We start from the raw sequence: 17,362 nt of genomic DNA on the forward strand, positions 1-17,362 counted from the left end.
ACTGGCCGACCTATCCCCTATTTTGTGAATGTCGCTCCAAATATCAATCTAACCCATACCCCATCTAGCCCCTAATTACTCTTGACACTGAGCGTTGATAGCAATACCCTAAGCATGGAGTTCTGTGTACCATAAATCCTCTCCAGGTCCTCAATCTCCGTCTCCAGCTGCGACTCCAAATCAATAAGCCAAGTGCGGGTAGCCTCCATGGTTCCCGACTCTTCCAACAACGACAGTATGTAAGATTTTGCTTCTCTGGTCAGCGGCACGTCAGGTGACGAGCCGACCCGCGCCCGGAATATCCCCATGATCTGCCGAAACGCGTCCGGGTCCTTCCTCGCGCAAGTGATGAGGAGGAACGAAAGCTTCTCCTCGTCCAGATCCTCGCAGAAGCCCTTGCCCTGCGCGTAGAGCTCCGAATTCAAATTCATAAAGTCGTCGCGCACCTGGAAGAAGCGCCCGAATAGTTGCGTGAGCCGCCGGAAGGGAAAAGGCTCTTGCTCTGCTTCGTCCACCTCCGCCCCCAAACGGATCCGTTTGGAGGGGTTGGCAGGAGCCGATTTGGAGAAACCGGAAGACTTGGACGCCATCAGAGCCACGATCAGCTCGAACATGGCCCCCGTCTTCCCGTCCACCATGTCCAGGTACTCCTGCTCCGACGGACAGCTGGAGTGAAACTTCCAGTGGAGGTCGTACCCCTGCCCGACATGCATGCGCTGCAGGATATCTAGAAAGGTCGCCTGCGTACCCGCGTCGTCGGCCCAGTGCGCCTGCACCGCGGCCACCGCCCGCACGAACAGGTACGTCGCGCTATTGACCGACTGCGCCACCCCGAACACGGCGTGCGTCGCGGGCCTGCCGCGCCGCAGCGGACTCGCGTCCTGCACGTCGTCGAGGATGAGCGACGCGTTGTGCAGCGTCTTGGTCACGTCTTTCACGACGTCAAGCGTCTCGGTCTTGACCTGGAACCACTGGTTCAGCGCGTCGATGAAGGTCGTCCGGACGCCCTTGGACGGCAGGGACGAGATGTAGCGGCAGGGGGCGTCGACCGGATGGTTCCGGGTCAGTGAGTGCATATCCGATGCTGGGCTCGTCTCTGTGGTCGCGGTTCCCGCGTCGTTGTATTTTCGCTTCTTGGCGGGCCTGGGTGTGGACTGTTGGGGGAGGGAGTCGTCGCTGACCGAGGTGGCGGCGGACGCAGCATCCATGGTGGACGATAATGTCTCCGAAGCATCAGGGGTTAGGGAAGTCGCCGAGGATGAGTCGACGCTGGCGCCAGCATCAATCGGCGGAGGTATCGTGCCTAAGATGTCTCGTGTGGTCGACGACTTGTTCGCGGTGAGTCCATCTTTCTTCCACGCATGGTGTCTTGGACAGTTGGCGCACCAGTAGTGGTTCCCGGCTACCACGAGCCCACATACTTCGACAAAGCTCCGGAGAGCTGGAGAGAGAGACGGATGGTTCCGAATATAGGCATCCTTTCGCCCCACGTATTCAGCCTCGTAGTCGCCAATCATCCTTCGGACGCCTTCCCGTGCCTCCTCGAAGCTGGTCCCCTGGTGGCGCGACAAGACTTCGATGGAGTTCACGATGCGAGAGCCGTTCGTGACCCAGGCGTTGTACTCACGTTCCCAGCTCCAGTAGTCGTTAGTGAGGACCAAGGCTGACTCGGCCGGCTCAACGATGTGCCGCACGAGTTGCAACTCCTCGTCTGAGATGTTGAGACCCATACCGAATTGACACATGAGCCAGAACGGCCTGGATGCACGAGATTTATCAGTCTCAACGGGGTGTGCACACGGTTCAACGCAAGTCGAAGAAGAAGAACGGGAAGTAACTCACTCCATACCGCCGTTCAGCATCCGAAAGGCCAGATACTGGTCCAGGGACTGCATCGCGTCGTAGCTCGGGTGTTCCATGACATCGAGCCACTTCTTCCGATAGGACTCAATCATCCGCATCCCCATGTCTCGGTCGAGAGCCAGGATCTGTAAGACACACTGGCTCACGAGCTGCCTCATCTTGATGGTCTTGGCCTCCTTGCTGGACAATGAACCGCCCGTGTTCTCATCCAAGGCGTCGCTGAAGTGTTTGTGTTCCTCCAGGGCACTTTCAAGCGTGAGATCTTCGGCTGCGTCTAAGCAACAGCTCGGGGGCTTCTGTCAGCAAATACAGACATCATGGCGAAGACGGAGATTTTGCCGTTACGTACCATCATGTATGTTGCCGACATTGGCGAGGTACGTGATGGAGTGCAACCGCTCTTCCAGGGACTCTGGGAAGATGAAAGCGCACCAGTTCCCCACGGGCGACATGGCGGAGCCGGATCGAGACTCCCAGCCGTCACCAACGTGTTGATGCCAGTCCTGGATGGACTGGAGCGTGGCCTCATCCGCAATATCATTCCGTCGGTGGATGCGGATCGGCAAGGTCGTGAAGCATCCCGTTTTCCGAGCTTCGTCGGCCGAGACTTGCACGGAGTGAAGCCATTTCTCCAGAGTAACACTTGATGGCATGCTTCTTTCGTGTCGTTGCAGTGAGAATAGATCGTAGTGCTCTCGAAATCGCTTCGTTGCGGCTGCACCTGTGGTTGTCGGGAGGAGGCCCAATGTGTCTACTAGCCAGCGGGGCCATTGATAGATAGCTGGTTTCACAGCAACGACAAGGATCCTTCTCAACGACCCGCCAAGGCCCCTTATAGTGACCTGGCCCATTTGAGGCTGACTCGCCAGTCTCCGTAGCCATGGGACCAAGCGTTACACCCCCTTCGTAGATCATATCATGGGCTTCTACGGGTCATGTGGATCCCGCGTCTTCACCGTTTCGTGTATTAGTATCATAGGAAACTTGTGTGATTGGCATCGACAACGGCGATCATGCCTACTGTCTCCTGCTGGCATCCCATGGCAAGTATAGACGATTGCTGGACACTACCGTGTGATTATCGACTCTATACTTGGAATTTGATTCATTATAACTAATCACCCGTGACCAACGCCGAAGGGTAGAGTCGGGGGTACGACATTGGTCTCGACACAATGGACTTCCAAGTTGAATTCAGGCAGACGGCATATGCTGCTCTTACTGAGAGAGATTCAGGCCTCTCACTCCTCTTCGGGGTTATTGTCGTATGAAAACCACCCTGCCACAACCAGATGGATGTACTAACAACGTTTTTCTAGTGCGTCACTCTGTCACTATGTTGCTACTCGTATTTCTTTCATCCCCTGGCCAACGTGCCGGGGCCCAAGTTGGCAGCCGTCTCTCCAGTAAGACCTCCAAGCAGGAAACTCGAGCGAGCTCAACTAACTATTGCAGCTATGGATGATGCGATCTCTATATGGTAAACACCTGAACAGAGACATAAGGAAACTGCACGACTACTATGGTAAGCCTCTTACCCTTTTCCATATGTTGCTCGAATACATGGTCGCTAATCAGGCGGAATAAGGCGACGCCGTCCGCGTCGGCCCCAACACCGTCTCCTTCGCCACCACCGGCGCCCTGACCGCCGTCCACAACGCCGGCTCCGCGGGCGGCGACAAGGAGTCCTTCACCAAAAAGGGCACAATCGAGTGGCTGCTGGGCGTGATGTCGTGGCCCGCCACCAACATCCTCACGGCCGTGGACCCCAAAGCGCACGAGAAGCTGCGCAAAGCCGTGCAGCCGGCCTTCACGATCCGGGAGCTGCGGAAGCAGGAGACCATCCAGCAGAACTGGATCACCGCGTACCACGGCCGGCTCGATCTAGCTGCGAGGGAAGAGGCCGAGACCAATATCACGGAGCATATCTCGCAGTTGACGTGGGACATGTTGGGGGATTTGTCGTTTGGGAATCCCCTGCCGAAGAGTCAGTTGGGTAAGTTGTTCGGATTTGGGAGTCTAATGATGAAACATGTGCTGATACCAGGATGAAGTCAAATTCAACAGGCTCAAGAAAATTGCCTGCGCCATGAGCCCGGTTCTAGAAGTCATGCAAAACGTGCTCACGGTTCCGGTGGTGGGCTCGTGTACCAAAGCACTTGTCACTTCGTTTCCGGGCATGTTCCAGATCCCGCGGGACATCCTCCCCGTCGGCACTCTGCGCGAGTACGTACTCATCTACTATTGATCTCAAACGAAAAGGGGATGCTCCATTTCTTGACTGAGAGCTAACCAGTGTCGCGGGAAATCTAGAACACTCCAGCGAACAGACCGCGGGCACGACTTCCTGAGCGCCATCGTAGGGACGGAACGAAAGGGCATCCACCTGACACAGGATGAGCTTCAGAGCAACGCGGCGATGCTCGTCATGGTCGGACAGGACGCGACCGTGACATGTCTGTCCTCGACGCTGTACTTCCTCCTCCGCGACCCGCGCCAAATGGCCAGGCTCCGAGCCGAGCTGAACGCGGCCTTTGCGAGCGAGAGCGACATCACGGGCGAAGCCATCGCGCGCCTCCCCTTCCTCAACGGCGCCATCAACGAAGCCATGCGGCTCATCTCGCCCGCCAACGGGACGGGAACGCACAGGCAGTCCCAGGGGGGCTACGTCGAGGGCCTCTGGATCCCCGCGGGCGTCACCGTCGCGGTGGACCAGTACACGATTCAGCGGTCGCCCAAGTACTGGAAGTATCCAGAAGAGTACCACCCGGAGCGGTGGGCCCCCGACAGGGCCGCGCCTGGATCCGACTTCGAGCAAGACGACCATTCTGCCTACCGCCCTTTCCTGCTCGGGCCCCGTGCCTGCTTGGGGCGCGAGTTGGGCCTCCAGGTTGCTCGCTTGGTCTTGGCCCGCTTAGCTTTCCGCTACGGAATGCGCATGACTAACGCAGATAGTTTTGTCTGTGAGAGGGACTGCGACTCGTCGTATCTTTGGCTTGGGCACAAGGTCATGGTGCGTTTGGGAGCGGCAGAACGAAACGACAAGGCCTTGGTCTAGACGCGTCAAGGCGTGTATGGCTGTCTATCCGACGCCAAGCATGACTAGTCGTACTTATCATGCGGAGCTTTCCATTTGGGGAGAATATGTATGGAGCCGAAAAGAGAGTTCAAGATAAGGTTCCCGCTAAGTCTATACCAAGATAGATGGGACTATACGAATGTCGGCAACAACCCTCTTCAATATTATGCTTAGATAGACTTTAGACGAGAATTCCAGATGACTTACTCGATGGCACGCAAATACACTAGCGTAGTATACCTAGTGCCGAACCTTGTTTTACATGAATGCATTCAACTACCGACTACAATCGCTTACATACTGGGTGGTCATGATGGCAGTTGGGGATGGCTCAATCTGTTTAGGCGTCACATCATCTTATTGCAAGAGATGGCTTTCGTATCGTCGCTGGTAGCTACGGGCATTTTGCTGGTATGTGTCCAGTTCCTCTGTTTGCCTGGATATGGTAGAGATTCTGAACTCTGTGCCGTAGACACTATCCTACCTCGTATCATTGGCAATCTACCGGACCCAACTGCATCCACTTGCTTCCTTCCGAGGCCCCAAGCTAGCGGCCCTGAGTGATTGGTGGTTTTGCAAACACTGGTTAGTCTTATCCTTTAGGCATCTTACTGCTCCGTGCCTTGCCAGAGTGATGCTGACGGAGTGCTAGGCTTGATGGCCGATGGCCTCATACACTTGAGAGGCTTCATGAAACATGGTATAGTGAATATCGCTCCTATCGAGAAATGACTTTATATCTAACGACAGAAAAGGTGACATAATCCGTGTTTCGCCAAACGAACTCATCTTTGCTACCCCTGAGGCAGCCAAAGGTAAGCATCAGGGGTAGGTGAAGTTACTTGTTGGGATTACAGAGACTAACACGACCAGACATCTACACACGGTGCAGTCCAGAGGCCGATCGGCAAATCCGCTTCATCAAAGACCCTTCGTTCTACACGCAAAGCGAGGGCTCCCCAACATTGGTGACCGAGACGGACCCAAGCGCGCACCGCACCGTCCGCAAGGCGGTCGACAAGGGCTTTGGCGTGACCTGCATTAACGAGTACGCCGGCATCGTTCAGAACATCACAAAGCACCTGGTCCGCCAGCTTCGGGACCGATCCCGAGATGACCCGCATGGTGTCGACGTGAAGGCGTGGTCGGCTCGAGTGACCTTTGACGTCATCACCGAAGTTACGTTTGGCAAGTCCTTCGAGACCGTGGCGCAGGGAAGGCACACGGTCTGGCTGAGTCTGTTGACCGACAACATTGCGGCGGCCGCGGTCGGCGTGACTATCCGTCGGCAGCCGCATGTGGTCAAGGCGCTGCTGAGGTTTCTGTTCTCTAAGCTCTCGAAGAAGGCCAAGGCTCGAGCGCTGTATCTGGAGTCGTGCCGGCAAATGTCCAAGGACCGACTGGGCCATCCGCCAGGGAATTCTGACCTATTCTCCTATCTTCTCATGGCGTATCCGCCGCCCGGAGACAGCAAAGAGTACAGCGACGAGTATCTATCCTTCCTAGAAGGCCAGGCAGCATCTCTTGTGTCTGGTGGCACCGAGACCTCATCCACCCTCATGACGTCGCTGATCTACAACTTGCTCATGCACCCCGACAAGCTGGCCAGGCTACAAGAGGAAGTCAGGCGCATGTTCCCGAAGGCTGAAGACATCAACGTGGACTCGGTGAAACAGGCGTTCTATCTACAGGCGGTTATCGAAGAGGGGCTTCGTATATTTCCGCCTGTGGCGATTGGACTTCCGCGAGTTTGCCTCGGGACAACTATTGCGGGCGTTTACGTCCCTAAAGGGGTAAGTCCCGTAGTTAAGCTTCCTGATCATTATATGGAAATCGGCAGCTAACATGGGCCGGAATAACAGACTATTGTACAATCCCCCGGCATCCTCATGGCCCGACACGAAAGATATTTCGCTAGGGCGAAGGAGTTCTTACCGGAACGATGGCTACCCCCTGGGCATCTACATTATGATAAGCAATTTGCCCATGACCGTAAAGAAGCCTCGAGGCCGTTCTCACTGGGGCCTCGGCAATGCATTGGGACATCGCTGGCATACACCGAGTGGCGTCTCGTCTTGGTTGAACTGGTCTGGAGGTTTGACTGGGAGCTCATTGGGGAGAGGGTAGATCTGATGAAGACCTCGAAGCTGACACTGCTGTGGGAGATGCCGCCGGCACGGGTTCGATTCATCGACCGAAAGGATCTTCCAGGGTGACCGTTCAAACATCAGCTACTATCCCATGCCATGTTCTTTCTTAAGCTCGAACCAATGCCAAGTTAACCCAGCATCTTCCAAACAAGTGGTGACCCCGGGCCGAATGATCGCCTCAGGAACATCAATCCTAGAATATCTTGATACACGCCACGCCACAGTTTCAGAAATAAGCAGTGGCATGGTTCCAAATCGTCAGAACGCATCAAGTCCCTGAGAGACTCATCGAAGTGTATAGGCCATAGCCTATGTGGGTCACAACCACACCATCCGAACTGAATAGACGGTGCGGTCCAGGAGAACCAGTGATTCCTTTATTGGCAAGTTGACACTGAGATATAAAAGCGACCGACATCCCCAGTGAATGATATCGCGTCATGCATAATTGCATCCTTCGTGATCTAGATCACTCTAATTGCACGTTCTATTTCCCCCAAGAAGCGTCTAAATATTCTATTCCATCCTTCTACCATTGATTCGTCCAGTGTCTGCGCGGCGTCCGTATGCCTTTTCATTTTTCTCGTTGCTCTTGACTACTCACACCAATCACGATGGCTGCAGCAGTTGCTCCAGTCAACTTTGAGACGGAGATTGCATATCTCAAAGATCCAGAACGCGTGGTCTCGGACGAAGTGGTCGGCGATGCCAGCCTCCGCGAGCCACACAAGAAGCTGGTGTACGACATGCGGCCGACGCGCGACGACTTCGACCTCGATGTCCATGGGTTCCAGATCCTGGACATCCCCCTCAAGGAGCGCAACGACAAAGACATGACCGAAGTTACGACCAAAAACTTCAAAGAAGTTGAAGAGCTCCTCAAGGCCAAACTCGGCGTCAAGCACGTGTACTGCTTCGCGCCCGTCCTGCGCCCCCTCGACCTCGCCGACAAGCCCGTCCCAAACACTCAAAAGACGATCCCGCGGCCTCATCTGGACTTTGGGCCAGCGTCCGCGGCCGAGTGGTGGAAGTGGTTCACAGATCCCGGCCTGCAGCAGGGAGTGCCGGCTTGGCTGCAGTCTCTTGGGGTCGACTGGAAACAGCCGCCGCGCTACTCGATCTTAGGGTGAGTCCCTCCTTTCTTCGCCCCTTCTTTTAATCGAACGGAGTGAACCTTATCCCTGAATAAGTAACCTTGTTTTGCACTTAGACTTTTACAGGACATGACTGACATCAACGGCTCCATCCGTTCTTTCCGACTTAGTCTCTGGCGACCTCTCTACAAGCCCGTCGAGCGCGACCCCCTCTGCGTGTCGGACTGGAAGACGGTGCCGGACGAGGACTATGTAATTCTCCAGCCCAACAAACGCAAAACGTACGACGGCGAGTGGTCGGTCATGAAGCACAGCCAAAGGGAAGGCGTCGACCACAGGTGGTGGTACATGTCAGCTCACCGACCCGACGAGCTGCTCGTCTTCAAGCACCACGACTCCAAGATGGACCAGGTAGCCTGGCGGTGCGGCCACGGAGCTTTCCCCATCGCCGGAACTGACCATCTGCCGGACCGTGAGAGCCTGGAGATCAGGGCCTTTTGTATCTACTGAAGCATGCGTCGTGATGAAAGCGGACCGGAATGCGACTAAGGCAAAGTCTATCGAGTCATTAATTAGAGGAAATATCGCATACGCTGCACGTTGTTTCGCCCCGTGGGCTTTATTGGTGACTGCTACCGCGCTGACCGCCACGAGCGTTGCGACACCCCAACGCATTGTCTACCAAGCCGCGTACAATACGAGAGAGGAAGAAGAATGTCGGCTGTCCAGCGTCTCGCCCTCGTCGGCCTCCTCGCCTCGGCCGCTTCTGCCGCCTTCCAGGGGCCCTTCCACTTCACCCAGCTGACCACCCACGCGAAACATGGCGCCCTTCCGCCAGGCCTCAACACCACCTTCGAGCAGCGCTACTGGGTAGACCTGGCCTGCACCTACGCCCACGGCCCCGTCCTCTTCGTCGACGCCGCCGACAAGTCCGGCGAGGCCGCCGTCGGCGCCGTCGAGCACGGCATCGTCGAGCACCTGGCCGACGCCGTCAGCGCCACCGTCGTCGTCCTCGAGCAGCGGTACTACGGCGAGTCCTACGTCGCGCCCAACCTGACCGTCGCGAACCTCCAGCTGCTCAGCACGGAGGAGGCCTTGGCCGACATCGCCTACTTCGCCTCCAACTTCCCCTACGAGGCGCACCCGGGCCTGACCGCGTTTATCCGTCCTGACAAGATGCCGTGGATCGCGTACGGGTCTTGGATTGCGGGGTCCAAAGCCGCGTTCCTGCGGACACTGTATCCGAACACCATCTGGGGCGCCATCGCGTCCTCGGCGCCCCTACTGGCCGTGGAGAACGTCTGGCAGTACCTAGAAGCCATCCGGTTAAGGGCTGACCCGCTCTGCGTGCAGGTCATCACGACCGTCGTGGGCGAGGTCGACGACGAGATCGCGCTGGCGGGGCTCGACGAGGATGGCGAGATCACCATGACCTCCAAGCTGGAGTACTACCGGGACCTGTTCAACCTGACGCGCGAGAAGACGGTGCGGGACTTCATGAACCAGGCGGCGACGCCGCTGGGGCTGTGGCAGAGGCGGTCGTGGAATCCGGCGCAGGAGGATCATGCGGCGTGGGACTACTTTTGCAGCAATTTGACGCGAGGCATTGTTTTGGAAGATCCGGATACTAACATCCAGGGGCCGAGAGAGTTCTCGAGTTCGAAAGAGTTGCAATTCAGGACGCAGTCGATGTCGAACTATGCTCGCTATATCAGGCATTAACTCGCGGTCGGACACCAGAGGGACCCGTCCCAGAATCGGGCGGGCCTGCATTTATATGATCGCGACCAGGTGTCTGTGATGGGCGAGATCCGCCGCAACAGGACCGAGTCCCAGAGGACGGACTTGGGTCAAGTGTGGCGGCTTTGGTACTGGCAAGCCTGTACAGAGGTAAGGAAGTCTGGGAATGCATCTTAACTATCACCAGTGAGACAACGTTGCTAACGCCCTCGTCTTAGTGGGGATATTTTTCAACAGCCGAGCCCGCGCCCCTACCTGCGATGCTATCGCGGTCGCTCAATCTGTACTATCTCACCGAAGTCTGCCGATTCGCATTCGATTTCCGTAAGCTAGTCATGTAGTCTCCCAGCCCATAACCATGGTTTTTTTTCTTTTCCTTTTCGGTGAATGAAGCTGACTTTTGTCCCTTTTGGCTGCAGCCGATGACTACCGCATCCCGGTCGAACGCATCAACGGATACGGCAACGTGACCATACAGACGCCTCGTCTCCTTTTTGTCAACGGCGAACTGGACCCGTGGTTAGATGTCACGGCGCACTCTCCGTTGGCCGGCGATTTGCGGGAACGTGCCGGGGACGGCCTCCTGCTCCGGAACCACGGGTATGGCAGTGAGAAGACGGCATTGCGGCAGCTGGAGGAAGAGCCAACAGAAATAAGATTGGCTCATCGGAAGGAGATTGACATTGTAAAGAAATGGGTGGATGAATGGAAGAAGGGGTCTACTGAGATCGAGGAGTTGTGAGTCTCGTCAAGAAAAGGGGTAGATGGGTTTCAAGTCTAAAATATAGTGTACTTCAAAGAAGTCTAATTCGTTACAGGCATATACACCGTAACATTCACAAAAGGCAGCACGGGAATCGAGTGTGCCGGAACAACTTACTCGTGATACTGTGCGTCAGTTCCATATCGACCGACATCTGACAGGCCATCCAACCTCAATTTGGCGGTCTGCCGACAGCTTTAACTGGCTGGAATTTGACCCTCACATATATACTGACTTTCCATCAGTGGCTTTGAGTTGCGTCAGAGTCAAATTTCTACAGAGTTCGAAACGCGACAATGGTCTCGAGGAACGAAGCACTGAAGTTAAGCGGCGCATTGGACGAGTTTAAGTCGTTTGACGTCACGCCCATCATCGGGACCGAGTTCGTCGACGCGAGTCTCAAAGACTGGCTGGAGTCACCAAACTCAGAACAGCTTCTCCGAGACCTGGCCATCACTGGTTCGTTACTTCCCACAGCCCCTCCGTACGACAACACACATCCCGTCGCTGGCTAAACATGGAAGTTTGAACAACAGTGTCCCGTCGCGGCGTGGCCTTTTTCCGCAAGCAAGATGGCATGACCGACGAGATGCAGAAGACGATCGTGCAGCGGCTCGGCGTCCTCACGGGGAAACCGGCCACTTCGTCTCTGCACCGGCACGCCGTCAAGATCCAGGGGCAGGAAGACGATGAGATCCTGCTGGTCAACTCGGAGGAGAACAAGAAGATCATCGGCGGCACCATCTACGACCCCTCGTTCCAGCTGCGCCAGAGTTGCCGCCCCCTCTGGCATTGCGACATCAGCTACGAGCCGATCCCCAGTGACTACTGTCTGCTGCGTCTCAACGAGGTGCCCGAGTCTGGCGGAGGTAATGCGCGATTGGCACACCTTTTATAGATTCTTTCGAGAGATGCCAACGAGCTACTACTAACAAATCCATTCCAAGACACCCTCTGGGCCTCCGGCTACGAACTCTACGACCGCCTATCGCGCCCCCTCCAATCCTTCTTCGAGACGCTCTCCGCGACGCACCAAGAGCTGCGCCAGCGCGATGCGTCGGATCCGCGCTTCCAGACGCCCCGCGGCAGCCCCGAGAATGTAGGCGCCAACCGCAACCCCGTCCACCCGCTGATCCGGACCAACCCCGTCACGGGATGGAAGAGCGTCTACGGCGTCGGCTTGCACATCAAGGCGATCAACGACGTCACGCCCGGCGAGAGCGATTGGCTGCTGGAGAAGCTCTCGCGGCTGCTGGTCGAGAACCACGATTTGCAGGTGCGGTTTCGGCGGAATGACAGGAACGACGTCGGTAAGTGGTAACTTTCCACGCAAGGTTACTATTCTTTGACACTACTGATCACTTACTGTGCCAGCCATCTGGGACAACCGCTGCACCTATCACGCAGCCACCTACGACCACGATGGCTACGGCATCCGCGAGGGCCGTCGGGTATGCGGGGTAGGGGAGAAGCCGTTCCTGGACCCCGCAAGTCCGAGCCGCAGGGCCGCATTGGCGGCGGAGGGGCAGGGTGCATGACAAGGATCGTGGCTGAGTTTGGGGAACTTCCCGGGGCTTTTTACCGGTTTGACCGCCAAGATAGAGTTCTAGACCCAATGGAACAGATGAATAGACGGCTAAGCTAACCCCGAATTGTGTCACGGCGACAGGCCGGGGACCACACCAATGTTTGAAAGCTTGACTCGTTAGGGCACCAATCCCTACTTCATCCTGTTAGTGTTGGATCTTGCACGACGTCAATGTTGGCAATGAATCACAGCATGTGAAAACATTACTAGCGGGCTGTCTTGGTGGAAGAGGGGTCCCCTCTCAATGGTATGAAATGGATTGTCACGAGGAGAGTCTCGAGCGAACGAAGGGATCTGTTGAAGCCAGAGTCGCGCAACCCCGGGAAGCCAACAGTTCGTCGACATGACGTTTCCGGGATCCAACGCAACGAACCCGCTCGGAGGCCTGCCACCGCTCGACCTCCTACCAGACCACATCGACGTCTTCACCCTGTACCGGCGCGTGTTCTGCGGCATCAACTGCGACATGGATGGGAATACGGGGGCGACGGGCAGCAACCAGAGCGCGAACTGGTGGTACCATGGCTTCGTCACCATCCAGGGCCACGGGGCGCCGCCCATGCTGATGCTAGAAACGCACAACCTGGTCTCGTGCCGCCTGCGGGAGAAGAAGGAAGACGAAGAGAAACTGGTTATCGACTGGGTGATGTTGGTGGAGTTTGACGATGTGTACTCGGGAGGGCCATCCAAGTCGATACATAACCCCTTGACTGGGTGTACGGCGGAGACGCCCAAACCCTTTTTGTAGGCTGACAACCGTGACCCTGTATTGACAGCCTCACGCTGAAGACGTACTAACCTACACAGTCACCCGCCAGGAACTTTCACAGTAACCGGGCAAAGCAACTCCGAGCTGTCCCTCCTGATCGAGCGTCCAGGCATGCCGTCCTACCACGGACAAATCGTCGCCGGCCTGCTCCGCAACGACCACAACCGCGTGTGCCTCCTCCAGACGCAGCCGCAGCGGACCGCCAGCCCGGATGGCAGCGCGACGTCGACGCAGCTCACGCTGATGCTGACGGCCGACCGGTCCGCGGTCCTGGGCAAGACCACCGCTACCACCGCCCAGCCCCGCCGCCCGGGCCGAGGGGGCGCGCTCCCGGGCCGCGGCGTCTTCTGGGGCTTCCAGCACGGCCCGCTCAACACGCTGTTCGGGTTCGACGAGGGCGTCTGCGGCGAGTTTCGCACGCAGGGGCGGTTGGTCCGCGGCGGCGCGGACGAGGCGGTGGTGCCGGGGCTGTGGAAGCGGTACAGGGCGGATTTCCCAGGCTTCTTTGATGGCCAGGGGGCTTTGAGCCCGGACTGGGACGGCCTGTTCTCTGGGAGGCTCAAAGGTGATGGGTTGAATCGGAAGGTATTACGGATTGACGATGGAGACGGCACCGGCGGGCCAGTGGATGCAGGAGTGAAGTAATGATACGCTTCAATATATTGGCCCCTGCAAAAGAGCAGACAGCTTGGTTCACCCATATATTACTCTCACAGAGCTGGCTACAGGAGCGAACAAAAATCCTTACTGAACCCCCCTTGGCACTGTCCCTACCATGGCATAGAAGCTCCAACCAAAGGCCGACCATAGGGCCGTTTCCTCCTACGCGTGTATAAGCCCTCCCTCCCAAACGAAATGATTCCATGCACATCTTACTGAAATATCAGCATACTCAGTTATAATCTCAAAGTGCCTCTACAGTCCTTGTTCGCCCCCGTTCTGCCCCTTTTCATCAGCGAAAGGCTTCCCGCATTGACTGGGCATCTCTAGTTCGTCCGACGATGGAAGAGGCCGTCTTGGCTTATTCGGTTTAGAGTTAGGTGGCTGCATCGCCACGACATGATTCTGCATCCCGCTATGCAGGGTACTACTCAAGATGAAGTTTAATGGAAAGGCCTTCTGTCAGTAAATCGAATAATATATGAAGAGGTAAAAGGAACCCCAATGAAGCGGGGAGCCATTACCAACATACTTCCTGTCTCTATTGGTTTACGCCCTTACTTTTTGATTGAAACTGTTCGAAGTGTTTGAACAGCCGTGTGACGCGACGATGTTCCTGACCATCAATATCGTCACGCCTGCCGAAGGCAAACAGGAGAGGGCAAGTTTTGACCAGAGTCCCGTCTCGACTCACGATCACCTGCGACTAATAGCCACGACTGACTGGCGACAGGTCCAAGGAATGCTCGGTCACTTGTGTGCCGAGGTCGAGAAACACGAACCAGAAGCGATCATGTTTTGCGCTTCCTGGTGCGCCGCTGCCGGTGTGTTCTACGTCGTCGAGATGTACGTACATGCACCCCTTATGACACATAGATGGTTTGGGCGAGAAGGCCATATAGGCTGATGGCGGCGAGAGAAGGTTCGCCAACGAAGCCGCGCAGGAGCACCACCGCAACCAGCCCTACACGGCGGAGCTACGCCGGATTTCGCAGGCGGAACACAACCTGGCCAAGAAGGTAGAGGTGCAGGTCTTGGATCGGTTCGCGGGCTTCAATAGAGGATACTGAGCTCGGACATCCCGTCTGGCCCTTTGGCAAGATCGCTCCTCCGTTCTCGCGGCGGCCAGAGACTCTGGCGCAACCCCGTGGAGTCACTCCCCATCGGTTGTTATATGCTTCCTGTCAGACCCTGTCGAAAGCTACACACCCTTAAGGCTTAGCTCTCTGAGCCCCTTGCAATTATGGTTCCTCCGAGAGGGTCTTGTTGCTCCGGGGTAAGTGAAATGGCGGTATTTAGTTGGTTCGATCCGCAGCAACATTGCTGCGCCGCACTAGAATTGGTTCATGGCCCACCGAGATTTCGGCGCGCGACCACGATAAAAAGAAAAATAATGAGCGCGGACGCCAGTTTGTCATCTAATTTACATCTTCCCGGCTGAAATCACTATACCGTATTTCCATACTCGTTTTTCGTTCACTCCCACTATGCGTTTTCGTGGCATCTTCGCGGCCGTCGCCGTCCTGTCCGGCACCGCAGCCGCCGTCTGCACCAAATGGGAGCAAGGCGATACATCGCAAGAATCCATGAACAACGGGTTCTCAACCGACCACGGCCAGGTTTTCGAGCGCCTCGCCTGCCCTGCGGGTGCCAAGTCGCCGTGTCCGTTTGAGCAGAAACCGCACCATATCGTCGTGAAGCCCGATATTTCCAGCAGCGTTCCGAAGGGCCGGGAACCGCTGGGGCTCACGTCCCAGGACGAGACGGACGCTATCGTCAGGCTCGCACAGGACGGCTACAACAAGGCGGTCAGCAGCAACCGCCGTCTCCAGCAGAAGATGAATGTCACCAACACCGGGCCGAGCCAGGAGGTCGTGGGGGAGTTCAGGACGCTCGAGGCGACGATTCACCCGTTCTTGTTCGCCATCAGCGACCGCACAGTCGAGCCGGGGAGCAGCGCCACGCTCAACTGGCTTCCGTTCTTCCGCTACTCTACGGGCGTCTTGAGCGGCTGCTCCAACGAGACGCTCAACGGCCGCCGTGTCACTGTCGGGGCCCCTTACTTGTCGAAGGAGGCGCGTACGAATGGGAGCAGTATTGCGGGGACTTGGACTAAAGGCTCCGTCACCGAAGCAAACCACGACGACAAGAAGAGTGGGGCCTCGGGGTTAGGGAAGGGGAGCATGCGTGGTGTCACTTTGGGGTGTTCTGTAGCGGCTTTGGTCTTAGGCTTCATGATCTAGAAGGGAAGGAGTCTTGGCTTGGCTCACTCATAGCGTATTTTGTTTTTTTATATACCCATCATGAATGTTCATATCTATTCTCCTATGGCCACTGCTCTATGAACTTGCGTTCTTCCACCCCTCAGGGCCACCAATGACCGGCCTCAACAGCTCCGGCAGCAGCTCCGCCGCATCCCCGACAAACACCCAGTCCATGCCTGGCCGCAACCCCTTGGCGTCGCCCGCTTCGATGTTGATGGTAGCGATCCGCGCACCCTTCTTGCGCGCCTTCTCCGCGTACCCGGCCGTCGGCCACACCTTGCTCGACGTCCCGACGACGAGGCACAGGTCGATGGGCTCGGCATCATCCGCGAAGAGCGCCTCGGCCTCCTCCGCCGTGCTCTCGGCCAGCGCCTCGCCAAACCAGACGACGCTGGGCCGGAGGATGTTGGTTTTGCACTTTGGGCACTGCGGCAGGTCTTCTTTGCCCAAGCCGGACGACATGCGGATGTCGGACATGGGACGGGGGCGGGCAACACCTGGCTCTTGCTCGCCCTCTGCAGGAGCAGCCGCCTTGAGTGGCGCGAGGTCGTCGGCTTGGGGGGATTTGTCCTCGAACTTTTCCCCGAGGATCTGGGCGTTCTTCCGGGCGAGCCCGGCCAGAAGCATCGGGCTCGCCTTGGGCTTGTTGTCCGAATCGACGCGACCGATGGCCGCGGTCTCGGCACGCGTGGTATCCAGCGCCGGCGTGAGGGGATCCTCGACGTTGCCCTCTTCGACGTACCCGCAACTGACAACATCAACACAGCGCAAATTAAACAGGTTGCCGTGAAGTTGCTTCAGCTGCCCCTCCGGATGTCCCGCGCGGGGGCTCAAGTTATCAACATTCTGCGTCAGCGTCGCGCACCCGGGCCCGACGCGGCGGGACAGCTCCGCAAGCGCGTAGTGCGCCGGATTGGGCTTGGCCTTGAGGGCTTCGTGTCGGCGGTAGGCGTAGAACTACCACACGAGACCCGGATCGTGGCGGAAGCCGGCGGGGGTCGCGACTTGCATCACATCTTGGCCGTTCCAGAGACCTTTGGTGCCGCGGAAGGTCGCGAGGCCCGAGGAGGCGGAGATGCCGGCGCCGAGGACGGCGATGATGCGTTTGGATTGCTGCAGGGTATTGTGAAAGTCGGCGACTTCCGCAGGGTTGAGGGTTAGTGTTGTTCCGGACATGGTGATGGCAGTTTCTAAGTTGAGCTGGTCATTGATTTCTGTGACCGTTTGCTAAAGCTGAAAGATGGAAGACGGAATTTTATAGATGTCAGAGATAGAAAGACTGTCGAGCTTCCATGCGGTGTAGTCGCCCTTCTGCCTAAACTAATGACGCTCCATGCATCACTGCCACGACCTCAATGCATCCACAGCCCCCAAGACCCACTCCTATAAGCG

The 17,362-nt window shown here is 56.9% G+C and overlaps 10 protein-coding genes across 10 annotated transcripts; 8 read left to right on the forward strand and 2 right to left on the reverse strand.

Annotated features, from left to right (window-relative positions):
- Window positions 1-71: 71 nt before the first annotated feature.
- Window positions 72-2,516, reverse strand: PG986_009910 (uncharacterized protein; the record flags this gene model as incomplete). Its single annotated transcript, XM_066846132.1, has 3 exons — window positions 72-1,758; window positions 1,843-2,131; window positions 2,213-2,516. 3 exons carry the CDS (start codon window positions 2,514-2,516, stop codon window positions 72-74), a joined length of 2,280 nt encoding a protein of 759 aa, XP_066698530.1.
- A 522-nt stretch (window positions 2,517-3,038) lies between these two features.
- PG986_009911 (uncharacterized protein) lies at window positions 3,039-7,158 on the forward strand (the record flags this gene model as incomplete). Its single annotated transcript, XM_066846133.1, has 10 exons — window positions 3,039-3,128; window positions 3,183-3,269; window positions 3,319-3,388; window positions 3,452-3,859; window positions 3,918-4,089; window positions 4,177-4,876; window positions 5,287-5,353; window positions 5,698-5,757; window positions 5,816-6,735; window positions 6,805-7,158. 10 exons carry the CDS (start codon window positions 3,039-3,041, stop codon window positions 7,156-7,158), a joined length of 2,928 nt encoding a protein of 975 aa, XP_066698531.1.
- A 548-nt stretch (window positions 7,159-7,706) lies between these two features.
- On the forward strand, window positions 7,707-8,696 carry PG986_009912 (uncharacterized protein; the record flags this gene model as incomplete). Its single annotated transcript, XM_066846134.1, has 2 exons — window positions 7,707-8,218; window positions 8,303-8,696. The coding sequence occupies 2 exons, from the start codon at window positions 7,707-7,709 to the stop codon at window positions 8,694-8,696; spliced, it is 906 nt and encodes a 301-aa protein (XP_066698532.1).
- Window positions 8,697-8,900: 204 nt separating this feature from the next.
- Window positions 8,901-9,908, forward strand: PG986_009913 (extracelular serine carboxypeptidase; the record flags this gene model as incomplete). The annotated part of the gene is made up of 1 exon (XM_066846135.1): window positions 8,901-9,908. One exon carries the CDS (start codon window positions 8,901-8,903, stop codon window positions 9,906-9,908), a length of 1,008 nt encoding a protein of 335 aa, XP_066698533.1.
- Window positions 9,909-9,986: 78 nt separating this feature from the next.
- PG986_009914 (extracellular serine carboxypeptidase) lies at window positions 9,987-10,668 on the forward strand (the record flags this gene model as incomplete). Its single annotated transcript, XM_066846136.1, has 3 exons — window positions 9,987-10,076; window positions 10,145-10,250; window positions 10,346-10,668. The coding sequence occupies 3 exons, from the start codon at window positions 9,987-9,989 to the stop codon at window positions 10,666-10,668; spliced, it is 519 nt and encodes a 172-aa protein (XP_066698534.1).
- A 317-nt stretch (window positions 10,669-10,985) lies between these two features.
- Window positions 10,986-12,227, forward strand: PG986_009915 (uncharacterized protein; the record flags this gene model as incomplete). Its single annotated transcript, XM_066846137.1, has 4 exons — window positions 10,986-11,148; window positions 11,226-11,558; window positions 11,637-11,999; window positions 12,064-12,227. 4 exons carry the CDS (start codon window positions 10,986-10,988, stop codon window positions 12,225-12,227), a joined length of 1,023 nt encoding a protein of 340 aa, XP_066698535.1.
- A 393-nt stretch (window positions 12,228-12,620) lies between these two features.
- On the forward strand, window positions 12,621-13,691 carry PG986_009916 (uncharacterized protein; the record flags this gene model as incomplete). The annotated part of the gene is made up of 2 exons (XM_066846138.1): window positions 12,621-12,993; window positions 13,108-13,691. The coding sequence occupies 2 exons, from the start codon at window positions 12,621-12,623 to the stop codon at window positions 13,689-13,691; spliced, it is 957 nt and encodes a 318-aa protein (XP_066698536.1).
- A 625-nt stretch (window positions 13,692-14,316) lies between these two features.
- Window positions 14,317-14,776, forward strand: PG986_009917 (geranylgeranyl pyrophosphate synthetase; the record flags this gene model as incomplete). The annotated part of the gene is made up of 2 exons (XM_066846139.1): window positions 14,317-14,552; window positions 14,626-14,776. 2 exons carry the CDS (start codon window positions 14,317-14,319, stop codon window positions 14,774-14,776), a joined length of 387 nt encoding a protein of 128 aa, XP_066698537.1.
- Window positions 14,777-15,193: 417 nt separating this feature from the next.
- Window positions 15,194-15,949, forward strand: PG986_009918 (uncharacterized protein; the record flags this gene model as incomplete). Its single annotated transcript, XM_066846140.1, has 1 exon — window positions 15,194-15,949. One exon carries the CDS (start codon window positions 15,194-15,196, stop codon window positions 15,947-15,949), a length of 756 nt encoding a protein of 251 aa, XP_066698538.1.
- A 96-nt stretch (window positions 15,950-16,045) lies between these two features.
- On the reverse strand, window positions 16,046-17,146 carry PG986_009919 (uncharacterized protein; the record flags this gene model as incomplete). The annotated part of the gene is made up of 2 exons (XM_066846141.1): window positions 16,046-16,927; window positions 16,985-17,146. The coding sequence occupies 2 exons, from the start codon at window positions 17,144-17,146 to the stop codon at window positions 16,046-16,048; spliced, it is 1,044 nt and encodes a 347-aa protein (XP_066698539.1).
- Window positions 17,147-17,362: the final 216 nt, after the last annotated feature.

Source organism: Apiospora aurea (assembly GCF_038362705.1).
Source record: "Apiospora aurea strain CBS 24483 chromosome Unknown utg000006l_segment0_segment0, whole genome shotgun sequence".
NCBI classification, from domain to species: Eukaryota; Fungi; Ascomycota; class Sordariomycetes; order Amphisphaeriales; family Apiosporaceae; genus Apiospora; species Apiospora aurea.